Source organism: Littorina saxatilis, linkage group LG8, assembly GCF_037325665.1.
Source record: "Littorina saxatilis isolate snail1 linkage group LG8, US_GU_Lsax_2.0, whole genome shotgun sequence".
NCBI lineage: Eukaryota > Metazoa > Mollusca > Gastropoda > Littorinimorpha > Littorinidae > Littorina > Littorina saxatilis.
This window is the reverse complement of record NC_090252.1, coordinates 31,408,235-31,428,255: the sequence shown is the minus strand read 5'-3', so window position 1 is coordinate 31,428,255 and position 20,021 is coordinate 31,408,235. Positions and strand designations below refer to the sequence as shown.

At 43.1% G+C, this 20,021-nt stretch overlaps 2 protein-coding genes across 2 annotated transcripts; both read left to right on the top strand.

The window, feature by feature from the left end:
• The first annotated feature begins 6,608 nt into the window (after positions 1 to 6,608).
• On the top strand, positions 6,609 to 11,021 carry LOC138974597 (uncharacterized). The gene has a single exon (XM_070347317.1). The coding sequence runs from the start codon at positions 6,609 to 6,611 to the stop codon at positions 11,019 to 11,021; it is 4,413 nt and encodes a 1,470-aa protein (XP_070203418.1).
• Positions 11,022 to 13,415: 2,394 nt separating this feature from the next.
• LOC138972258 (uncharacterized) lies at positions 13,416 to 18,830 on the top strand. The gene is made up of 2 exons (XM_070344977.1): positions 13,416 to 13,788; positions 17,094 to 18,830. The coding sequence occupies exons 1-2, from the start codon at positions 13,431 to 13,433 to the stop codon at positions 17,417 to 17,419; spliced, it is 684 nt and encodes a 227-aa protein (XP_070201078.1). The 5' UTR covers positions 13,416 to 13,430; the 3' UTR covers positions 17,420 to 18,830.
• The last annotated feature ends 1,191 nt before the right edge of the window (positions 18,831 to 20,021 follow it).

The following is a 20,021-nucleotide window of genomic DNA, read 5'->3' as shown; positions in this document are numbered from 1 at the left end:
ATGTGGCACTGTTTAGCACGTGTACCGTAACGTGTACGGGTAACGTCATGAAATCTTGTTTTTACGTCACGCGTTTGCCAAGATCTGCAGTCTTGGTGGGAGCTAAACAAGTAAAGTATGATTTGGAGTGGAGAAAAAAGTGAGTCACGGGGAACGCAATCAAGTTTCTACACGAACGCCTACAGTACAGGTCCACCAATCATCTAGAAAACTCTGTTTGCGTGAAAGTAGAAAGAAGAAGAGAACGTGGATTGACAACCGTGAATAGCAGTCAAGAAGGGGATTGCGACCGTGCAGTCCGGCACAGTTAAAATATGAGAGAACAACACATACTATACGATAATAGCCAGTGGCTGCCAAAATGAGAACGAAGGGGAGTAAGTGTAAACCGTAAGATATGTTTTAAACTATGTTGTACTTCAGTTTAACCGGAAATCATGATGGAACAAAAAACAAAATGGCAGCCCCCATGAGCTCCGTAAGGTCAATCAAATAAGTCGTGAATAATAGAGCAACAAGAGAGACTGAGAGAGAGAGACTGAGAGAGAGAGAGAGAGAGAGAGAGAGAGAGAGAGAGAGAGAGAGAGAGAGAGAGAGAGAGAGAGAGAGAGAGAGAGACAGAGAGAGAGAGAGAGAGAGAGAGAGAGAGAGAGAGAGTTCAAACGAACGATGGCACGAACGAACGAAAAACCTTCATCTCATATTGACATGTTTGGCTTAACAGTGTATCCTTTAGCAAATAAAACATGTAATATGCACAACAGAATCATACAGATACTATTTTTTAAACGCTAAATAAAACAATACATACAGAGAAGAACACAGACAACAAAATAAACAAACATAAAAACAAATAATCAAACAAAAACAAAAATAATACCAGCACCAAAAAAAACAAGAGGCGAAGCCTTCAAGGCTCACGTAAGAAATAGACAAACAGTAACACAAACTCAATCACTCCGTCACACATACACACCCACACACACAGTAAGCTTAGGTGACACTGTGCAAGAAAGAGAGACACTAGATCTAGATCTGTCTGTGTCTGCATGTAGCCTACTTACAGGGACACGACTGCCAAATAGTCTCGGCCCGCTCAAAATAACAATGACCGAGACCACACACACCACGCGAGAGAGAAAGACTACAGGGAGGCATGCCGTCATGATGCATTAATTGACGTCAAACACTTTTGACCGTGACGTAATCTTATGCGAGCTTTATCCATAGTCTTGGATAACCACTCACACATAGACTCGGAAATGTTAAAGTTTCTACCACAGACACACGCACACACGCACAAACGCAAGCACAGACAGACAAAGTTACGATCGCATAGGCTACACTTACGTGAGCCAACTAGACCGGGCCAACAAATATTGTTGATAAAGAGAACAACGTAGAGTAACATATTATGACAAAGCAGCCCTAAAAGCACAAATTATGAAAACATGAGACCAACAACCCGTCAAAGATTGTGTATTTGCTGAAAACATGCTTGAGAATAACGATATATAACATTAAAAGCAAATCAATAATGATTAAATAGAAATGCAATGCCTTTGGTACCGTCCTCAATTAGCCAAGGTACTGCATACACACACACACACACACACACACAAACATACACACACACACACACACACACACACATACACACTCACATAGAGAGAGAGAGAGAGAGAGAGAGAGAGAGAGAGAGAGAGAGAGAGAGAGAGAGAGAGAGAGAGAGAGAGAGAGAGAGAGAGAGAGAGAGAAGCTGGCCAAAACTATAAATATGTGTGCACTTCTCCAATGACACACGATGTAAAAATGAAGCCGAGACCTACATAATTATGATGCCAGCAGACCCTTCCCTGGAACAAAATTTGACGTCACAATCTACTTGCACAGGCCGAAAACAATGTAAGCTTAGCTGGCGTTTACTTCTTTTTCACTTGCAAGATGGATTTGAAGCCACCATGAGATTGGTTTTGTTTTGCCTTGCCGTCTTGTCATCCAGCTGCGCCCTGGTTCACGGTGAGTGTTGTCGTTACTTACATTACGGGCCTGTAAAAAGGGGTCCAAAGCATCAACATGCTAAAATCAAGAGGTGGGGACGGGATTGAAACATGACAGAGATATGTGTGACCCTCCACCACGAAATGAGTCGTATGTCACCTCACGCGGTTCTGCGCTAGGCATAATATACGTCCGGGGGGGTGTCTAGTAACAGTGTGAGGGTCACCATAGTCACAGGCTTATAACTCGAAAAGTGTTCACTCTTTTCTAAAACGGTTTTCACCACTGGATAGAGAATAAAAAACTCTTTAAGAAAATGTAGTAATATGAAAATCATGAAAAGGTGACATGCGATTCATTCCGTGGTGGAGGGTCACATATGTCAGAGATATTTGACAGGCGCTTTCTCTATTTTGCCTCACTAAGCGCATAGTGGTTTTAGTTATGCGCTATAGAAATCTCATGTTTTGACTGGAACGAGGCATATGAGCTATAAAATCAACTAAGTGTTTAATTTGTGTATGTTTGTGTATTTGATATACTTACTGGGTGGAGTCTGCAGCAAACGAGAACAGGGTTTCTGTAGTTGACAGATCAAGTGTGTAGCAGAATGACCCTCTGAATATATTGTTGTTCCCTGTGTGTGTGTGTGTGTGCGTGTGTGTGTGTGTGACGGTGTGCACGCACGCGTTTGGGTGTGTGACAGAAATCTGGCTCGCAGTACGCATAGTGATTAACAGTTTTAGCGTCAGTATTATTCGGATGCCATCGTTATTTTATGTCAGAAGTCACAATTGCAATTGCACCTCATTGCTGAGAATTGGTGAGCAGCACTAACGCCTTCCTTACCTGAATACAATGTAAATCAAAATGTGTAGGGCCTAACATGTCTTTCTGATATGGCTTGAATTAGCGTAATTACATTTACGTTGTCGTAAGCTAAAATTAGATCAGTTTATGAATTCACATGAACATATATTCCCTGGAGAATTTGAGCTATCTCCCCCCTCCCCTCCACACCACCCCCCAAATAAACAGGACACAATGCAGAGTAGAGACAATTGACCCTGACATTTTTCTCAGACATGCAAACCGTATCATTAAAATGGCATTAGAAGAAGTAACAAGTCGCGTAAGGCGAAAATACAACATTTAGTCAAGTAGCTGTCGAACTCACAGAATGAAACTGAACGCAATGCAACGCAGCAAGACCGTATACTCGTAGCATCGTCAGTCCACCGCTCACGGCATAGGCAGTGAAATTGACAAGAAGAGCGGTTTAGTAGTTGCGCTGAGAAGGATAGCACGCTTTTCTGTACCTCTCTTCGTTTTAACTTTCTGAGCGTGTTTTTAATCCAAACATATCATATCTATATGTTTTTGGAATCAGGAACCGACAAGGAATAAGATGAAAGTGTTTTTAAATTGATTTCGACAATTTAATTTTGATAATAATTTTTATATATTTAATTTTTAGAGCTTGTTTTTAATCCAAATATAACATATTTATATGTTTTTGGAATCAGCAATTGATGGAGAACAAGATAAACGTAAATTTGGATCGTTTTATAAAAATAATTTTTGTTTTACAATTTTCAGATTTTTAATGACCAAAGTCATTAATTAATTTTTAAGCCACCACGCTGAAATGCAATACAGAAGTCCGGGCTTTGTCGAACATTACTTGACCAAAATTTCAACTAATTTGGTTTAAAAATGAGGGCGTGACAGTGCCGCCTCAACTTTCACAAAAAACCGGATATGACGTCATCAAAGACATTTATCAAAAAAATGAAAAAAACGTCTGGGGATATCATACCCAGGAACTCTCATGTCAAATTTCATAAAGATCGGTCCAGTAGTTTAGTCTGAATCGCTCTACACACACACACAAACACACATTGTTGCGAAAATGTACGCAAGCTATTCAGGTCCATACAAATACCGAGCACCGTCAGGCACCTATGGTCTATTTAATTAGGTGATGCAGCAAGTGCCTATGTATTGTCGGGAAAACCGAAGTATAATTACGTCAAAGTTTTGCTATCAGTTGACGTCATTTTGTTTGTCGTCAAGGAGTTGTCGTATTTCTTGAAGGAGTTTCCTTCAAAGCTTATTCTTTTACTTTCGATGTGATCGTCAGTTTACTTTGTTCATTAGTATTGGGAACATAAGGAGTTAGATAATAAATGAGGTTATTATTAGGTACGAAATTCTTGATCGCTATTTTCGCGAATAGACAAGAGTTTCCATTGGTCTAGGTTAGCTAACAACGCAAAGATGAGTTTCGGTTAGCGATTAAGGAGTCTGCGCAGAGAGAGAAAAGAATAACGATCGAAAAGAAAAGGCAACGGAAAGTGGAAGAGAAGGAGCGAAAGCATGAGAGGACCACAACAACACCGTTCTATGCCCATGCCTAGAAGCAAAACCCATCGCCAAGGGCGAACGAAGTTGGCAAGAGCTTACACAGAGGAGATACCCTATCTTTCACGGAGCGACCAGAGATCTGGCAGTGAGCGACAGCGGTAGCCGGTAACCGTCAGGGTGATGGAATCCTTTCTCGGTAAATATGTTTTTTAGATCCAAGTTGATTTTCCCAAGGTTACCAAGTTAATTTTTATGAGCACTGTATTGGTCACGGTATCACAAGTGTGATCAAATACCAAGATTTTATGTGATCACTGTAGATCAAACGTAATACATTGTATGAACGTTGAGCAGCATGAGGAACGAATGTGGATAATTAATTGTTTATAAAGTGCTGTAATGAATGATATAGTTGGATCTCCATTTGAATAACAAGATGTGTTTTTATCACACAGGTCTCAGGGGAAACGGTTTGTATGATGATAGAATAATTCCCAGTTCTGAGACTTGTCATTATTTCGACAGATATGTTGGTGTTTCGAGTTGCGACTACGAGTTTCCAGTTCGAGATCTGAGGGACGAGTTTTTTTCACGATCAACCCTCTAACTTCGTGCGATGTTTTCCTGATCATCAATGATGAACTTTATATAACCGTTCGACGATAACCAGCCTGGACCACACGACGTTCCGACTGTCAACATCATCACTGCGTATTTTCAAGATGAGTGACTTTTAGAATTAGATCCAGGATATATGAACGATACAGAAATGAAGAATAACCCGTCGACCACGGAACAAGCCAGTAAATAAAAGTTGAATCTATAAATTTACAAATACGTCTTGTGTGTTTTGTGCATGAATCTGCAATAGTGGTGTGATAGAATTTTTTTTAGAAACAAAATTCATTCTTGTTCTGATTTATAACGTAAAAGGTGAGGTCTTCGTACCCTCCGAGTACGCAACAGACAAGGATCCGCAACATTTGGGGGTACTCGTCCTAGGGATAGTTCCAAGACATTCTTGTTTTTGGGATTATTTCCAAAGACACGAGCCAAAATTCTAAATTTTTTAGTTGGGTATCACACCATTGTGCAGGTTTGTCACAAAACTCATTCGGAGGTCTGGCTATGGTAATTCATTTTTGTATTTGTACATTTTGCACGACTGCATGTGCATGAATAGGTCAGTTGGATAGGTATGTTGTAACACGTAGATTTTTGTTTCACATACGAACTGTCAGTATTTGTGAATACAGTAGGTGATACCAGTAGAAGTGTATGAGTGAAAGAATTGTGATTGGTTTCCTTGGGAAAATTATCTTGGACGCGAGGTAGGTTTTCTTGAGATAGCCAATTTACGAATTCCAAAAGAAAAGGGAAACATTGTAAACCGAACTGAAACATCAACATATATTCTTTTGTGCGAAGGCACTATTCCATTTTAGTCAAGCAATACTTGAATGTAAACGCACGCTTGGACTAAAATCGTCCATGACTTTGTATTTCTTGGTGGCATAAGAAATATAGTTGTCATAGATTAAAGTAAAGTAATTCAACTCAGGGAAGCTGAGTTTTGAATGAAGATTTACCGGAACTATTGTAAGAAGTGCAGTAGGGTCTGATGAGAGTTTTGATGATAGGTAGAGAATTAGCATGGTATTGCTGAACCTATAAAACTCGAGTTTACCTAGTAAAGCTTAACTGGATGGATAGACATATAAAAGCATTATGGTTGTTTTTGTCTAGGTTCTGAAAGTCAGAATTGTAAAATCCAGTTAGCCGATTTCCAATTTCGAAAGTCGATATTGGTTTAGTATAGTTGGGTCAATGTGACACTATACTGAGACTAGGTAAGGAAAATAATCTTGTTGTGATAGATTATTTTAGTGAAGCTGGTGTGTTTCCTGTGTCAGTAGTGACTAGGTTTTGTGCTATTGAATTAGTGTCAAGGTCACTCGGAAGCCAGATCACGTTGTGGTGATTGTGTTATCAGTTGTTATAACCCTTCACAAGGAAGTTTGATATAGCAGTTAACTCGGGAGTCGAGTAGGTCTAGGTTAAAGACATAACTACTATAGTCAGTCGGTGTTCTAATCTGGTAGTGATTAGAGGTGTGCTCTTATATTCCTTACTTTTGTATACCAGGGTTACGTGTAGACAAATTAGGATTGAGGAACTGAGTCTTTAGTGTATTTTGGCAAAATAACTGAGACTAGTTGTTGCACCGACAAGTTAAGAAAATGCCGAGACGGCAGGTTATGGAGGCGGAATCTCCACTGTTGGCATTCAAGCAGGATGGGATTATCCTGGGTCTGTCAGGTATAGAGTTGGCAGACTATATCGAAAAGCGACGTACGGAAGAGATAAATCGAGAGGAAAAGAAACTCGAAGCCGAAGAAAGAAGAAAGGAAATGGAAGAAGAAACCAAGAGGGAGGAAAGAAGGGCGCGAGAAAGACGCGAAGAGATAGAAATGCAACAAGAATTCGAACTGAGGAAAATGCGGGAAATGGTTGACCTAGGTTTAAATCAGAATGTAAACCAAAATAATCATCATATGCCCAGAGAGTCAAGTAGCAAGATACATATCAATCTGCCAATTTTGGATGACAAAGATGATATAGAAGCCTACTTCAAACAGTTTGAACGCATTGCAAAACTATCAGATTGGGATGAAGATGAGTGGGCAATTCGATTGTCAGGGCAATTGCGAGGTCAAGCACGCCAGGTGTACATCGAATTGTCTGATGAGGAGTCAGTAAACTATGACGAGGTGAAAACAGCGATCTTGCAGCGTTTTCAGCTGACTGCTGAATCTTACAGGAAGAGATTCAAAGAGGTTAAGTGGGAAAAGGAAGAGAGCATCAAAGAATGCCGAAAACGCATGAAAACCTATCTAGATAGATGGAAGGAGTTGTCCGAAAAGGAAGGGAAGTCGGGTGACTTGGAGGATTTAATTCTCACAGACAAACTGTTGGATGTCCTAACTCCGGACCAAAACAGATTCGTTAGGGAAAGAAATCCAACTAACATCGATGATGTTGTGAAACATGTGCAAACATACATAGATGCACGTGATGCCGGGGGACGCATGCCACCGCGACAGTCACAGGGGGGCGAGCGTAGGTTTGACAATAAGCCGCGTAATGGACCACCTCCAACCGGGGGTAACGCACAGTCAGACAATAGGCAGCCACACAAGGGCAATAACTTTGGACAGAGGTCGGGGGGTAATCCAAACAGGCAAACAGGGAATAGACCACCACCCAACACGAAGGGGTGCTTCAGATGTGGGGGGCCGCACATGATGCGTGATTGTCCCAAAAGATTGGATGGGCCAAGACCCAGCAGTAATTATGCATCAACATTACTAGCTGCAGTTCGAACGTCAGGTGACGAGGTCACATGCCAATGTCGTAAGGGCGATGCATACGATCCAAATTGTAGAGTACAGGTAGAGGGAAAGGACGCAAGTGGTATCCGTGACACGGGCGCAACTTGTATAGTGGTGAACTCTTCACTAGTGCCGCCGGAGTGTTATACGGGCGAACACCAGAACATAACCCTAGCAGATATGCGTCAGAGAAAAATGCCGATAGCGGTTGTACAAATGGACACACCGTTTTTCTCGGGAGTCACACGCGTGTTGGTGGCAAAGGCTTTGTGTCACCAAGTTCTGATCGGTAATATCCGAAAAGATATGGATGAAAACGAGATCAGTGTACCTGTTTTTCCAATTGTGAAACGGGAGGCAGAGCCACAATTGTGTGCGCCTGTACAGACTCGGAACCAGGAAAAACAGAAGGCGGAGAAAAAACCCTGGGTTCCGAAACAAATCGATCTCGGTCAGATTCGGCCAGAGGATTTGTCTAGAGAGCAAAAGACAGACCCCTCTCTAGCGAAAATCCGCGATCGGGTTGCCAAGGGGGCAAAAGACGGCACTCATTACGAGTGGAAAAAGGATATCCTTTATAGGATATACATGGACAACGGCAGTCCATGCAAACAGGTGGTTGTCCCAGAATGTTTTAGAACGGACGTTCTAAAATTAGCACACGACACACCTATGGCCGGGCATCAAGGCGTGCGTCGCACCAGAGACAGAATTTGGCGCGATTTTTATTGGCCAGGGATTTGTGGTGACGTCAAACGGTATTGCGCGTCATGTGATGCATGTCAACGCAGCTCGCGGAAGGGGGCTACAAGGAAAGTGCCTATGAAAAGCATGCCGCTGATAGGGACACCGTTTGAACGAGTGGGAGTCGATATCGTAGGGCCCATCATACCCGCATCTAACCGAGGGCACAAATACATATTGACTATGGTAGACTACGCTACACGGTACGTAGAGGCTACACCACTCAAAGACATTAGAACAGAAACAGTGAGTGAAGCTTTGTGGGTCATGTGGACAAAAGTGGGCATTCCTCGGGAGGTACTGACCGATAGGGGTAGCCAGTTCACAAGCGAGGTTATGGAAGAAGTAAACAAACTTCTGAACATCAAAGGCATCCATACTACGCCGTGGCATCCTCAGACAAACGGGTTGACTGAAAAATTCAACTCTACGCTCAAACACATGATGAAAAAGCTTTGCCAAGAGCAACCAAAAGACTGGGACAAGTTTCTCCCTGCGCTACTGTTCGCGTACAGGGAAGTCCCACAAGAAAGTCTGAAATTCTCACCATTTGAACTGCTGTATGGCAGAGAAGTCAGAGGTCCCATGCAAGTTCTACGTCAAGTATGGACGAATGAGGACACAGCAGATGAGACACGCTCCACTGTCAGTCATATTGTTGATCTCACAAACAAAATCGAGAAGACTTGCGAGATTGCCAAGAACAATCTCAGCAAGGCTGCTCTCAAGTACACAAAGGCGTACAACAAAAGGACAAAAGAAAGAAGTCTAGCGGTTGGAGACAAAGTGTTGCTTTTGTTGCCTGAGAAGCACAATAAATTGCAGCTGACATGGAAGGGTCCGTACCCAGTGATAGAGAAAGTCGGTAGTTGCAACTACAGGGTGAAAATCAAGGGACGTGACAAGCTGCTACATGCAAATCTGCTGAAGTTGTATGTAGAACGCGAGTCAGAGTCCAAAGAGAACAGGTCCGAGCAAACCAAAGCAAAGACTATAGTGGAAGTTCCGGAAATAGTGGCGGTGGTGGTGGATGATGTGCATGATGATGAAATGGGTGAGTTGGGGATAGACCGATTTCCCATGCTTTCCCTAAAACCAAAAGAAGGTCCCAAAGATGTAAACATCAATCCAGACCTAGAACCACAGAGACAAGCAGAAATACAAGCACTTTGTGACAGGAAGGTCAAAGCACTCAAAGACATACCTGGGAAATGTGTCATCGAAGAGTGTGAGTTCAAACTGACATCACAAGAACCTGTGCATGTAAAACAGTACAAGCTACCTTTTTCACAAGTAGAAATTGTGAAGAAGGAGGTCAATGACATGCTGAAGTTAGGTGTCATAGAACCTAGCATTTCACCATACAACAGTCCGATTGTATTAGTGAAAAAGAAGGATGGGTCAATTCGATTCTGTATTGACTACAGACAGCTGAATCGTGAAGTAGTGTTCGATTCTGAGCCTATCCCAGACGTACCCTTGATCTTTGCAAAATTGCAGAAAGGGCGCTATTTGTCAAAGATTGACTTAACAAAGGGGTATTGGCAAATTCCCATCAAGGAAGAAGACAAAGAAAAAACTGCTTTTAGCACACCACTTGGGCAATTCCAGTTCGCCTACTTACCGTTCGGAGTGAAGACAGCCAGCATGATCTTTACTCGCATGATGCGGAAGCTCTTAGAACCGCTAGGACGTGATGATGTCGAGCATTTCATAGACGACATCATTATCGCGACAGAAACGTGGGAGCAACACGTAGAGGCGGTAGAAGCAGTTCTGTCTAGACTGGAAGAGGTATGCTTGACTGCAAAGCCATCAAAGTGTTACTTTGGCTACGCAGAGCTGGACTACTTGGGACACCACGTAGGGCAAGGCATGACCAAACCAGATGACGAAAAGACCGAGAAAATCAGGAGCGCAAAAAGACCTGAAACCAAAAAGGAAGTCAGGGCTTTCTTAGGACTGGCAGGATTCTACAGAAAGTATGTCAGTGACTATGCCAATCTCAGTGCACCGCTGACGGACTTGACAAAGAAAGGTCTACCTGAAAGGGTAGTGTGGAACGAAGAGTGCGAGGAAGCCTTCACGAAGCTCAAACAAAGTCTGGTATGCAAGCCAGTGTTGCTGCTGCCAGATATCGACAAACCGTACACAGTGAGGAGTGACGCGTCCGATATCGCCATAGGCGCGGTACTTCTACAGGACCAAGGTCAAGGACTTCAACCAGTGGCGTACGCGAGCAGGAAGTTGAACAAGGCAGAACGTAACTACTCGGTCATTGAGAAGGAATGTTTGGGAGTAGTATGGTCGATCAAGAAATTTGAACAATACTTGTACTCGGTACATTTCACTCTGGAGACCGACCACCAACCACTCACATACCTGCAGAAGGCCAAGACAGAGAATGGACGTCTCATGAGATGGGCACTCCAGTTACAACAGTACTCCTTTACTGTTAAAATCATCCGAGGGGTTGATAACGTTGGGGCCGACTATTTGAGCAGACTGAATAACTAGGTTTAGCTTAAACATGAATGTTTCAGCTCAAGAGGAGGGGCGTATGTTGCGAAAATGTACGCAAGCTATTCAGGTCCATACAAATACCGAGCACCGTCAGGCACCTATGGTCTATTTAATTAGGTGATGCAGCAAGTGCCTATGTATTGTCGGGAAAACCGAAGTATAATTACGTCAAAGTTTTGCTATCAGTTGACGTCATTTTGTTTGTCGTCAAGGAGTTGTCGTATTTCTTGAAGGAGTTTCCTTCAAAGCTTATTCTTTTACTTTCGATGTGATCGTCAGTTTACTTTGTTCATTAGTATTGGGAACATAAGGAGTTAGATAATAAATGAGGTTATTATTAGGTACGAAATTCTTGATCGCTATTTTCGCGAATAGACAAGAGTTTCCATTGGTCTAGGTTAGCTAACAACGCAAAGATGAGTTTCGGTTAGCGATTAAGGAGTCTGCGCAGAGAGAGAAAAGAATAACGATCGAAAAGAAAAGGCAACGGAAAGTGGAAGAGAAGGAGCGAAAGCATGAGAGGACCACAACAACACCGTTCTATGCCCATGCCTAGAAGCAAAACCCATCGCCAAGGGCGAACGAAGTTGGCAAGAGCTTACACAGAGGAGACACCCTATCTTTCACGGAGCGACCAGAGATCTGGCAGTGAGCGACAGCGGTAGCCGGTAACCGTCAGGGTGATGGAATCCTTTCTCGGTAAATATGTTTTTTAGATCCAAGTTGATTTTCCCAAGGTTACCAAGTTAATTTTTATGAGCACTGTATTGGTCACGGTATCACAAGTGTGATCAAATACCAAGATTTTATGTGATCACTGTAGATCAAACGTAATACATTGTATGAACGTTGAGCAGCATGAGGAACGAATGTGGATAATTAATTGTTTATAAAGTGCTGTAATGAATGATATAGTTGGATCTCCATTTGAATAACAAGATGTGTTTTTATCACACAGGTCTCAGGGGAAACGGTTTGTATGATGATAGAATAATTCCCAGTTCTGAGACTTGTCATTATTTCGACAGATATGTTGGTGTTTCGAGTTGCGACTACGAGTTTCCAGTTCGAGATCTGAGGGACGAGTTTTTTTCACGATCAACCCTCTAACTTCGTGCGATGTTTTCCTGATCATCAATGATGAACTTTATATAACCGTTCGACGATAACCAGCCTGGACCACACGACGTTCCGACTGTCAACATCATCACTGCGTATTTTCAAGATGAGTGACTTTTAGAATTAGATCCAGGATATATGAACGATACAGAAATGAAGAATAACCCGTCGACCACGGAACAAGCCAGTAAATAAAAGTTGAATCTATAAATTTACAAATACGTCTTGTGTGTTTTGTGCATGAATCTGCAATAGTGGTGTGATAGAATTTTTTTTAGAAACAAAATTCATTCTTGTTCTGATTTATAACGTAAAAGGTGAGGTCTTCGTACCCTCCGAGTACGCAACAGGCAAGGATCCGCAACACACATACACCACGACCCTCGTCTCGATTCCCCCCTCTACGTTAAAACATTTAGTCAAAACTTGACTAAATGTAAAAATGACTGTGACTGTTCATATATGCAAGGGATGTTTCTACTTATAAGTATTAACACTATACCACGTCCGAACAAAAATAAGTATATCTTCAGACAATTTCAAATTATGATAGTCAGTCTTCAATACAATGATTTAAATTCGGACGTTATTGTACGCGCAGAGAATTGTTACGTCTTCATGAAGGAAAGCTGCCTTTTGGAGGGAAACCATGGACTTACCTGGTTATGTCAGCACACGGATGAAATGGTTGCTCACACACACACACACACACACACACACACACACACACACACACACACACACACACACACACACACACACACACACACACACAAATGTGACCCTCCACCACGAAATGAGTCGCATGTCACCTCACGCGGTTCTGCGCTAGGCATAATATAAGTTCGGGGGGTGTCTAGTAACAGTGTGAGGGTCACCATAGTCACAGGCTTATAACTCAAAAAGTGTTCACTCTTTTCTAAAACGGTTTTCACCACTGGATAGAGAATAAAAACCTCTTTAAGAAAATGTAAAAATATGAAAATCATGAAAATGTGACATGCGACTCATTCCGTGGTGAAGGGTCACAAATACGCACACACACACACACACACACACACACACACACACACACACACACACACACACACACACACACACACACACACACACACGCAGAGAGAGAGAGAGAGAGAGAGAGAGAGGGAGAGAGAGAGAGAGAGGGGGGGGAGAGAGAGAGAGGGAGAGAGAGAGGGGGGGGGGGGGGGAGGTAAGGAAGTAAGCAAGTAAACGAATTACAAGGTTGCTCTTAATCTCATTACAGGTACTGGTGTTGCTGTGAATATGACATGCCCTTCCCGTTTGGTGGAAGAGGAGGTTAACGGTGTGACATGCAGAATAAACACAACTGAAATCTCAAATACTAGGTGTGTTTCTCCACCAAGCAATGTATTGTTTCAAATAAAGGGTCAAGTAAATCCGCTTTGCACAAGTCTGTACACTAGCAGCTGTAGTACAAGCCCGGACTTGATTGACGAAGGTAGCTGTGGATGCACCGAACAAACTGGGGATGTCAAGATCTACCTTTTCAAATTCAAAGGAAATGCAACAGATTACAACGGAACCAAGCTAGAATGTACAGTGTGCGCTTCTATTCCCGAAATAAAGATTCCGCCAACCAACTGTGACTCTTTGAAATATGGTAAGTGCGTGCAGACAACTGTTTTACACTGTAATGTATGTATTGTGTTTGTTTATTAGTTTATCTTTCATTGACTCGTTTATTTTCATGACGGTTGACTTGTCTTTGTTCCTTTGTTTGTCTCATTGATTTTACGGCTCTATCTGTTGGTGACTCTCTGTGTATCATAACTACATGTTTGCTGAGTGTCACCAATGGTTTTTCCTTGTTTGACTCACCTGAATAACAGGTGAGTGTAACTGTAAGGGTTCATCATTTAGGAACCTACGCTAACATGATGGCGCGAGCTTCCATTCAAATTTAGCTTAGTCAACGAAGGTTCGATGACGTCATCCAATAGTCACATCACAGAAGGAAATGTACGAAGGCTGAACGTTTTAGCTCGACTTATTAGACAGATAGGCTTGAGGAGAATGATAATAACAAACTTATTACCAGAGTGCAGACCTCAATGATCGTATGAACGCACAACTTATTGTTTCCTGATGGTTCGATAATGGGGCAGAAAACTCCCGTAAACCATTCGAGGCTTACTTCCCTTCTTTGTTGTCGTTTGGAGATTATGAACATCTTAGAAAACAGGTCTTGAATGTCTTATCGGTGGGTTTGGGGTCTTAAAAAGAAGGCTTGTTGTGAGGAGTAGGGTGGTTCAGGGAGGGGCTGGGTAATGAAGGCTTGTTGTGAGAAGTAGGGTGGTTCATGGAGGGGCTGGGTAATGAAGGCTTGTTGTGAAGAGTAGGGTGGTTCAAGGAGAGGCTGGGTAATGAAGGCTTGTTGTGAGGGGTAGGATGGTTCAGGGAGGGGCTGGGTAATGAAGGCTTGTTGTGAGAAGTAGGGTGGTTCAGGGAGGGGTTGGGTAATGAAGGCGTGTTGTGAGGGGTAGGATGGTTCAGGGAGGGGCTGGGTAATGAAGGCTTGTTGTGAGGGGTAGGGTGGTTCAGGGAGGGGCTGGGTAATGAAGGCTTGTTGTGAGGGGTAGGATGGTTCAGGGAGGGGCTGGGTAATGAAGGCGTGTTGTGAGGGGTAGGATGGTTCAGGGAGGGGCTGGGTAATGAAGTCTTGTTGTAAGGGGTAGGATGGTTCAGGGAGGGGCTGGGTAATGAAGGCTTGTTGTAAGGGGTAGGGTGGTTCAGGGAGGGGCTGGGTAATGAAGGCTTGTTGTAAGGAGTAGGGTGGTTCAGGGAGGGGCTGGGTAATGAAGGCTTGTTGTGAGGAGTAGGATGGTTCAGGGAGGGGCTGGGTAATGAAGGCGTGTTGTGAGGGGTAGGATGGTTCAGGGAGGGGCTGGGTAATGAAGGCTTGTTGTGAGGGGTAGGGTGGTTCAGGGAGGGGCTGGGTAATGAAGGCTTGTTGTGAGGGGTAGGATGGTTCAGGGAGGGGCTGGGTAATGAAGGCTTGTTGTGAGGGGTAGGATGGTTCAGGGAGGGGCTGGGTAATGAAGGCTTGTTGTGAGGGGTAGGATGGTTCAGGGAGGGGCTGGGTAATGAAGGCTTGTTGTGAGGAGTAGGATGGTTCAGGGAGGGGCTGGGTAATGAAGGCTTGTTGTGAGGAGTAGGATGGTTCAGGAAGGGGCTGGGTAATGAAGGCTTGTTGTGAGGGGTAGGGTGGTTCAGGGAGGGGCTGGGTAATGAAGGCTTGTTGTGAGGGGTAGGATGGTTCAGGGAGGGGCTGGGTAATGAAGGCTTGTTGTGAGGGGTAGGGTGGTTCAGGTAGGGGCTGGGTAATGAAGGCTTGTTGTGAGGGGTAGGGTGGTTCAGGGAGGGGCTGGGTAATGAAGGCTTGTTGTGAGGAGTAGGGTGGTTCAGGGAGGGGCTGGGTAATGAAGGCTTGTTGTGAGGGGTAGGGTGGTTCAGGGAGGGGCTGGGTAATGAAGGCTTGTTGTGAGAAGTAGGGTGATTCATGGAGGGGCTGGGTAATGAAGGCTTGTTGTGAAGGGTAGGGTGGTTCAGGGTGGGGCTGGGTAATGAAGGCTTGTTGTGAGGGGTAGGATGGTTCAGGGAGGGGCTGGGTAATGAAGGCTTGTTGTAAGGGGTAGGGTGGTTCAGGGAGGGGCTGGGTAATGAAGGCTTGTTGTAAGGAGTAGGGTGGTTCAGGGAGGGGCTGGGTAATGAAGGCTTGTTGTAAGGGGTAGGGTGGTTCAGGGAGGGGCTGGGTAAGGAAGGCTTGTTGTAAGGAGTAGGGTGGTTCAGGGAGGGGCTGGGTAATGAAGGCTTGTTGTAAGAAGTAGGGTGGTTCAGGGAGGGACTGGGTAATGAAGGCTTGTTGTAAGGAGTAGGGTGGTTCAGGGAGGGGCTGGGTAATGAAAGCGAGGTGTGTGCCAATATTTGCTTTTCTTGTTGTATTCACTCTACACACACAGACAGACGTACACACACCCTCGAGTTTCTCTCAAACTCTGTCTATGTTAAAAACAACAGTCCATACACACATTGATTGGATGTAACAATGACAACTACATGTGCACAACAAATTGCAAACTCATAAATTAATCATTTCTAGAATGTGATATTTACTTGAAAAAATACTTTTTGTGTTAAGTTTTATACGAGGACTAAGATGAAAGGAAAGATTATCACGCCCCCCCCCCTAACCACCCCCCCCCCCCCCCCCCCCCCCCCCCCCCGCGGCCTAAAAAAAGTAAGTTAATAATGTAAATCTTTGTAATGATACGTTAATAATTACACAAATACATACATTAATATATAAACATATGTGACCCTCCACCACCCAATGAGTCAGATGTCACCTCGCGCGGTTCTGCGCTAGGTCTAAATAAACGTTCGGGGGGTGTCAGGTATTAGTGTGAGGGTCACCTTATAGTCACAGGCTTATAACGCAAAAAGTGTTCGCTCTTTTCTAATACGGTTTTCACCACAGGATAGAGTATAACAAACTCTTTAAGATAATGTAAAAATATAAAAATCATGCAAAGGTAACATGCGACTCATTTCGTGGTGGAGGGTCACATATATACATATATATATATATATATATATGTATACAGAATTCAAGAAACTCTTTTTCCTCTGCACCACTCCACACAATGAAGACTGGAAAACCTTTTAAAACTTAAAAAAGCTTATTTAAACAGCACAATAAAAAGTCCAAAACCAAGCCAGAATGTCGCATCTGTTTAAATCCAAATGTTCGGCCCGCAGGCCTTCTTCAAGGTGCACAGACCAAGCGTCTATAGTTACAACACAACAACTGATACACACACAATTAATACATTATAAAAAAGGGACCAAAAGAAATTCTACTTAGGTAATAATTTTCGCAGGGGCATATGACTGTGTTTTTTTCAGGGCCCAAAGACGTTGCTGTTGCTGCTGTTGTCAGCAGTGACGAGGAGGGCAGCAGTTCGAGTAACCTTGGACTCATCATTGGGGCCACAACCGGGGGTGTGGTTGTCGTCGCCATGGTAATCGGCACCGCGATGTATTGCCACAAGGGGCGGTCAAGCAGCGGTCACAACGTCCACAGCAACACCCGGTCCGACACGCCTCCTCCGGCCGTGGGAACAGCTAGTCACTCTGCGGACAGGGGCCTCGCGGCTACGCGCGACGTAAAGCCGAGAGAGGAGGAGGCTGGAGAAAATGATTCTGAGGCCAGCGAGGCCACTGAGTGTTAGCGAGACGTCGGAGGAACCATAGAGGCGTCTGATATGCTGCTGTTCCAAGCACTGCTTCTTAGTTGTTGTGAAAAAAGGTGCATCCCTTTATGCTCTGAAATGATGATAATGTAATAGTGTAGGCCGGATACAATCACTTTCAGCATTACTGAAGAATTACTCAATTCGAACGATCTTTTTAACATTTTTTTCGTGGAGCCGACAAGTCACTGTCAAAATGAAAGTTCAAGGTATGCGACTTTGGCTGACTTTTGGGAAGGCCATTGCCATGTTATAAGTATATGCTGTGCAATAATATCTGACTTATTGGAACCGCGATGGGCAAGGGCTATTTTCAGAGTTCAATAACAAAAAGACACACTCGATCAGGACTTATTTTGGTTTTATTTATATATATAAATATACATTCACTTTGTTTTTATAACAGACGGGACAGATATATAAACAATAACTTCTTTGGAAGAGGTTAAATGTATGTACCTATAATATAGGTGTCTATGCAAAGAAGGGTTGGCATTATTTTTGTTTTATGCAAGATATTTGTTCACATCGGTTTTTTTCAACAGATAAAAAATTAATAAATGTATATACAAAATAATGTATTCTTTGGAAGAGCTTAAACGTGTGTGTATGTGTGTGTATTGACTCTTGACTTTGTCCTCTTTCATTCTTGTTGTTAGACAGTTTCTTGGCTTCCAGTATTCATTTGTTTGTGTACATTGGCTGGAAGTTTCACAAACATGCTGCCACTCATTTATTTGACATCCCAGGACAAACATAATAATTATTACATGCACATGTAATGTTGAATGGACTTTTGCTTGCATGCAATGTTGTGTGTCCAATGACTACTGTTCATGTCGTTGTCACCATCTACGTTCCTAAATGTGTGTTCAAAAGTGGAACACTACAGTTGACAGTGTACTAAACATGAATACATCACACAGCGCAATACACCAACGTCTTCGAATAAAAAAAACAACCATCATAATTCAAAGTTGCTGTCATTGTCTAAATTGCAGCCGCGTCCATTGAATTAAAACAAATCAAGCCTTCGGACGACCCGCGCATTGACAATTTCGCAATTTTGACCAGTGCGTTGTCGTTTGCTGGGTGTGCGTTAATATTCGTTACTCGTTCGTCGAGGTTAGAATAGAATGCATTCGTTGTCATTCACTGTGTGCGTTGGGAATATTGAGCATGCACAAAAATGCATGCGGAGCTCGACGCATGAATGTACACGCCAGACACACACAAAGCGCGCTAGACCAACGCCATACACACGCGGAAGACACGCTGTGTATTCGTTGTCAACTCGTTAGATTCTACAGTGGAACCCCCCTTTGACGATCTTAAAACATTCTGAGAAAAGTAGGTCTTAAAAAGGAGACAGTCTTAAAATGGGAGTAATTCTACATAGTATTTGAACAGAAAATCTTAAAAATAAAGCTTAAAGGTCTTAAAAGGAAAAGAGTCTTAAATTGGGGGGGAAGGGGGGGGGGGGTGTCTTAAAACGGGGGTTGCACTGTACCAAACCGCGACAAAAGCTGAGCGTACAACGATGCACTCATCTTATTTTCCATTTTGAATTAATGTGCAATGCGCGGGCCTTGCGTCGCGTGTGTCACTGTGACCAAACCGCCACAAAAGTTGGGCGCACAACGACGCAAAGATCCTAATTTCCATTTTTGATTAATTTTCGATGCTCGGGCCACGCATCGTGTATGTGTGACTCCCGCATTAAACCTTGAGCATAGTGTCTTGCATGTATTAGACAACTCTGTTGAAACGTGCTTCTTATACTATCATTGGAGGAAAACACAATAGAGTCAAGCCATTTGCAGGTTGACATTTCACAAATTGAACGTGATTCCACTTCTTTATGTTTTAAAGAAAATCAGGTGTTTGCTTTCATTTTTCGGTTTGTTCTTTTTAATGAGATGCGACACCGGTACACGCACAGCCCGTTGTAGACCTAACGAGTTTACTTCCTCTGCTGATATAACTCATTCACCAATACAAACCATAACGTAGACATTCTTGTCATTCCCTCGGAAGGCATACATACTTTCGTTTTGCATGACGCCATGATATGCGTTATGATGCCTCATCTAACTTTGTTTCGTTTTGCATGACGCCATGATATGCGTTATGATGCCTCATCTAACTTTGTTTCGTTTTGCATGACGCCATGATTTGCGTTATGATGTCTCATCTAACTTTGTTTCGTTTTGCATGACGCCATGATTTGCGTTATGGTGTCTCATCTAACTTTGTTTCGTTTTGCATGACGCCATGATATGCGTTATGGTGTCTCATCTAACTTTGTTTCGTTTTGCATGACGCCATGATATGCGTTATGGTGTCTCATCTAACTTTGTTTCGTTTTGCATGACGCCATGATATGCGTTATGGTGTCTCATCTAACTTTGTTTCGTTTTGCATGACGCCATGATATGCGTTATGATGCCTCATCTAACTTGGTTTCGTTTTACATGACGCCATGATTTGCGTTATGATGCTTCATCTAACTTTGTTTCGTTTTGCATGACGCCATGATATGCGTTATGGTGTCTCATCTAACTTTGGTTTGTTTTGCATG

Bases quoted from the DNA above. Each gene is read 5' to 3' on its own strand.
- LOC138974597 (XM_070347317.1), top strand. From the start codon at position 6,609: ATGCCGAGACGGCAGGTTATGGAGGCGGAATCTCCACTGTTGGCATTC.
- LOC138972258 (XM_070344977.1), top strand. From the start codon at position 13,431: ATGACATGCCCTTCCCGTTTGGTGGAAGAGGAGGTTAACGGTGTGACA. The intron at 13,789-17,093 runs GTAAGTGCGTGC...TGTTTTTTTCAG, and splicing joins CTGTGACTCTTTGAAATATG to GGCCCAAAGACGTTGCTGTT.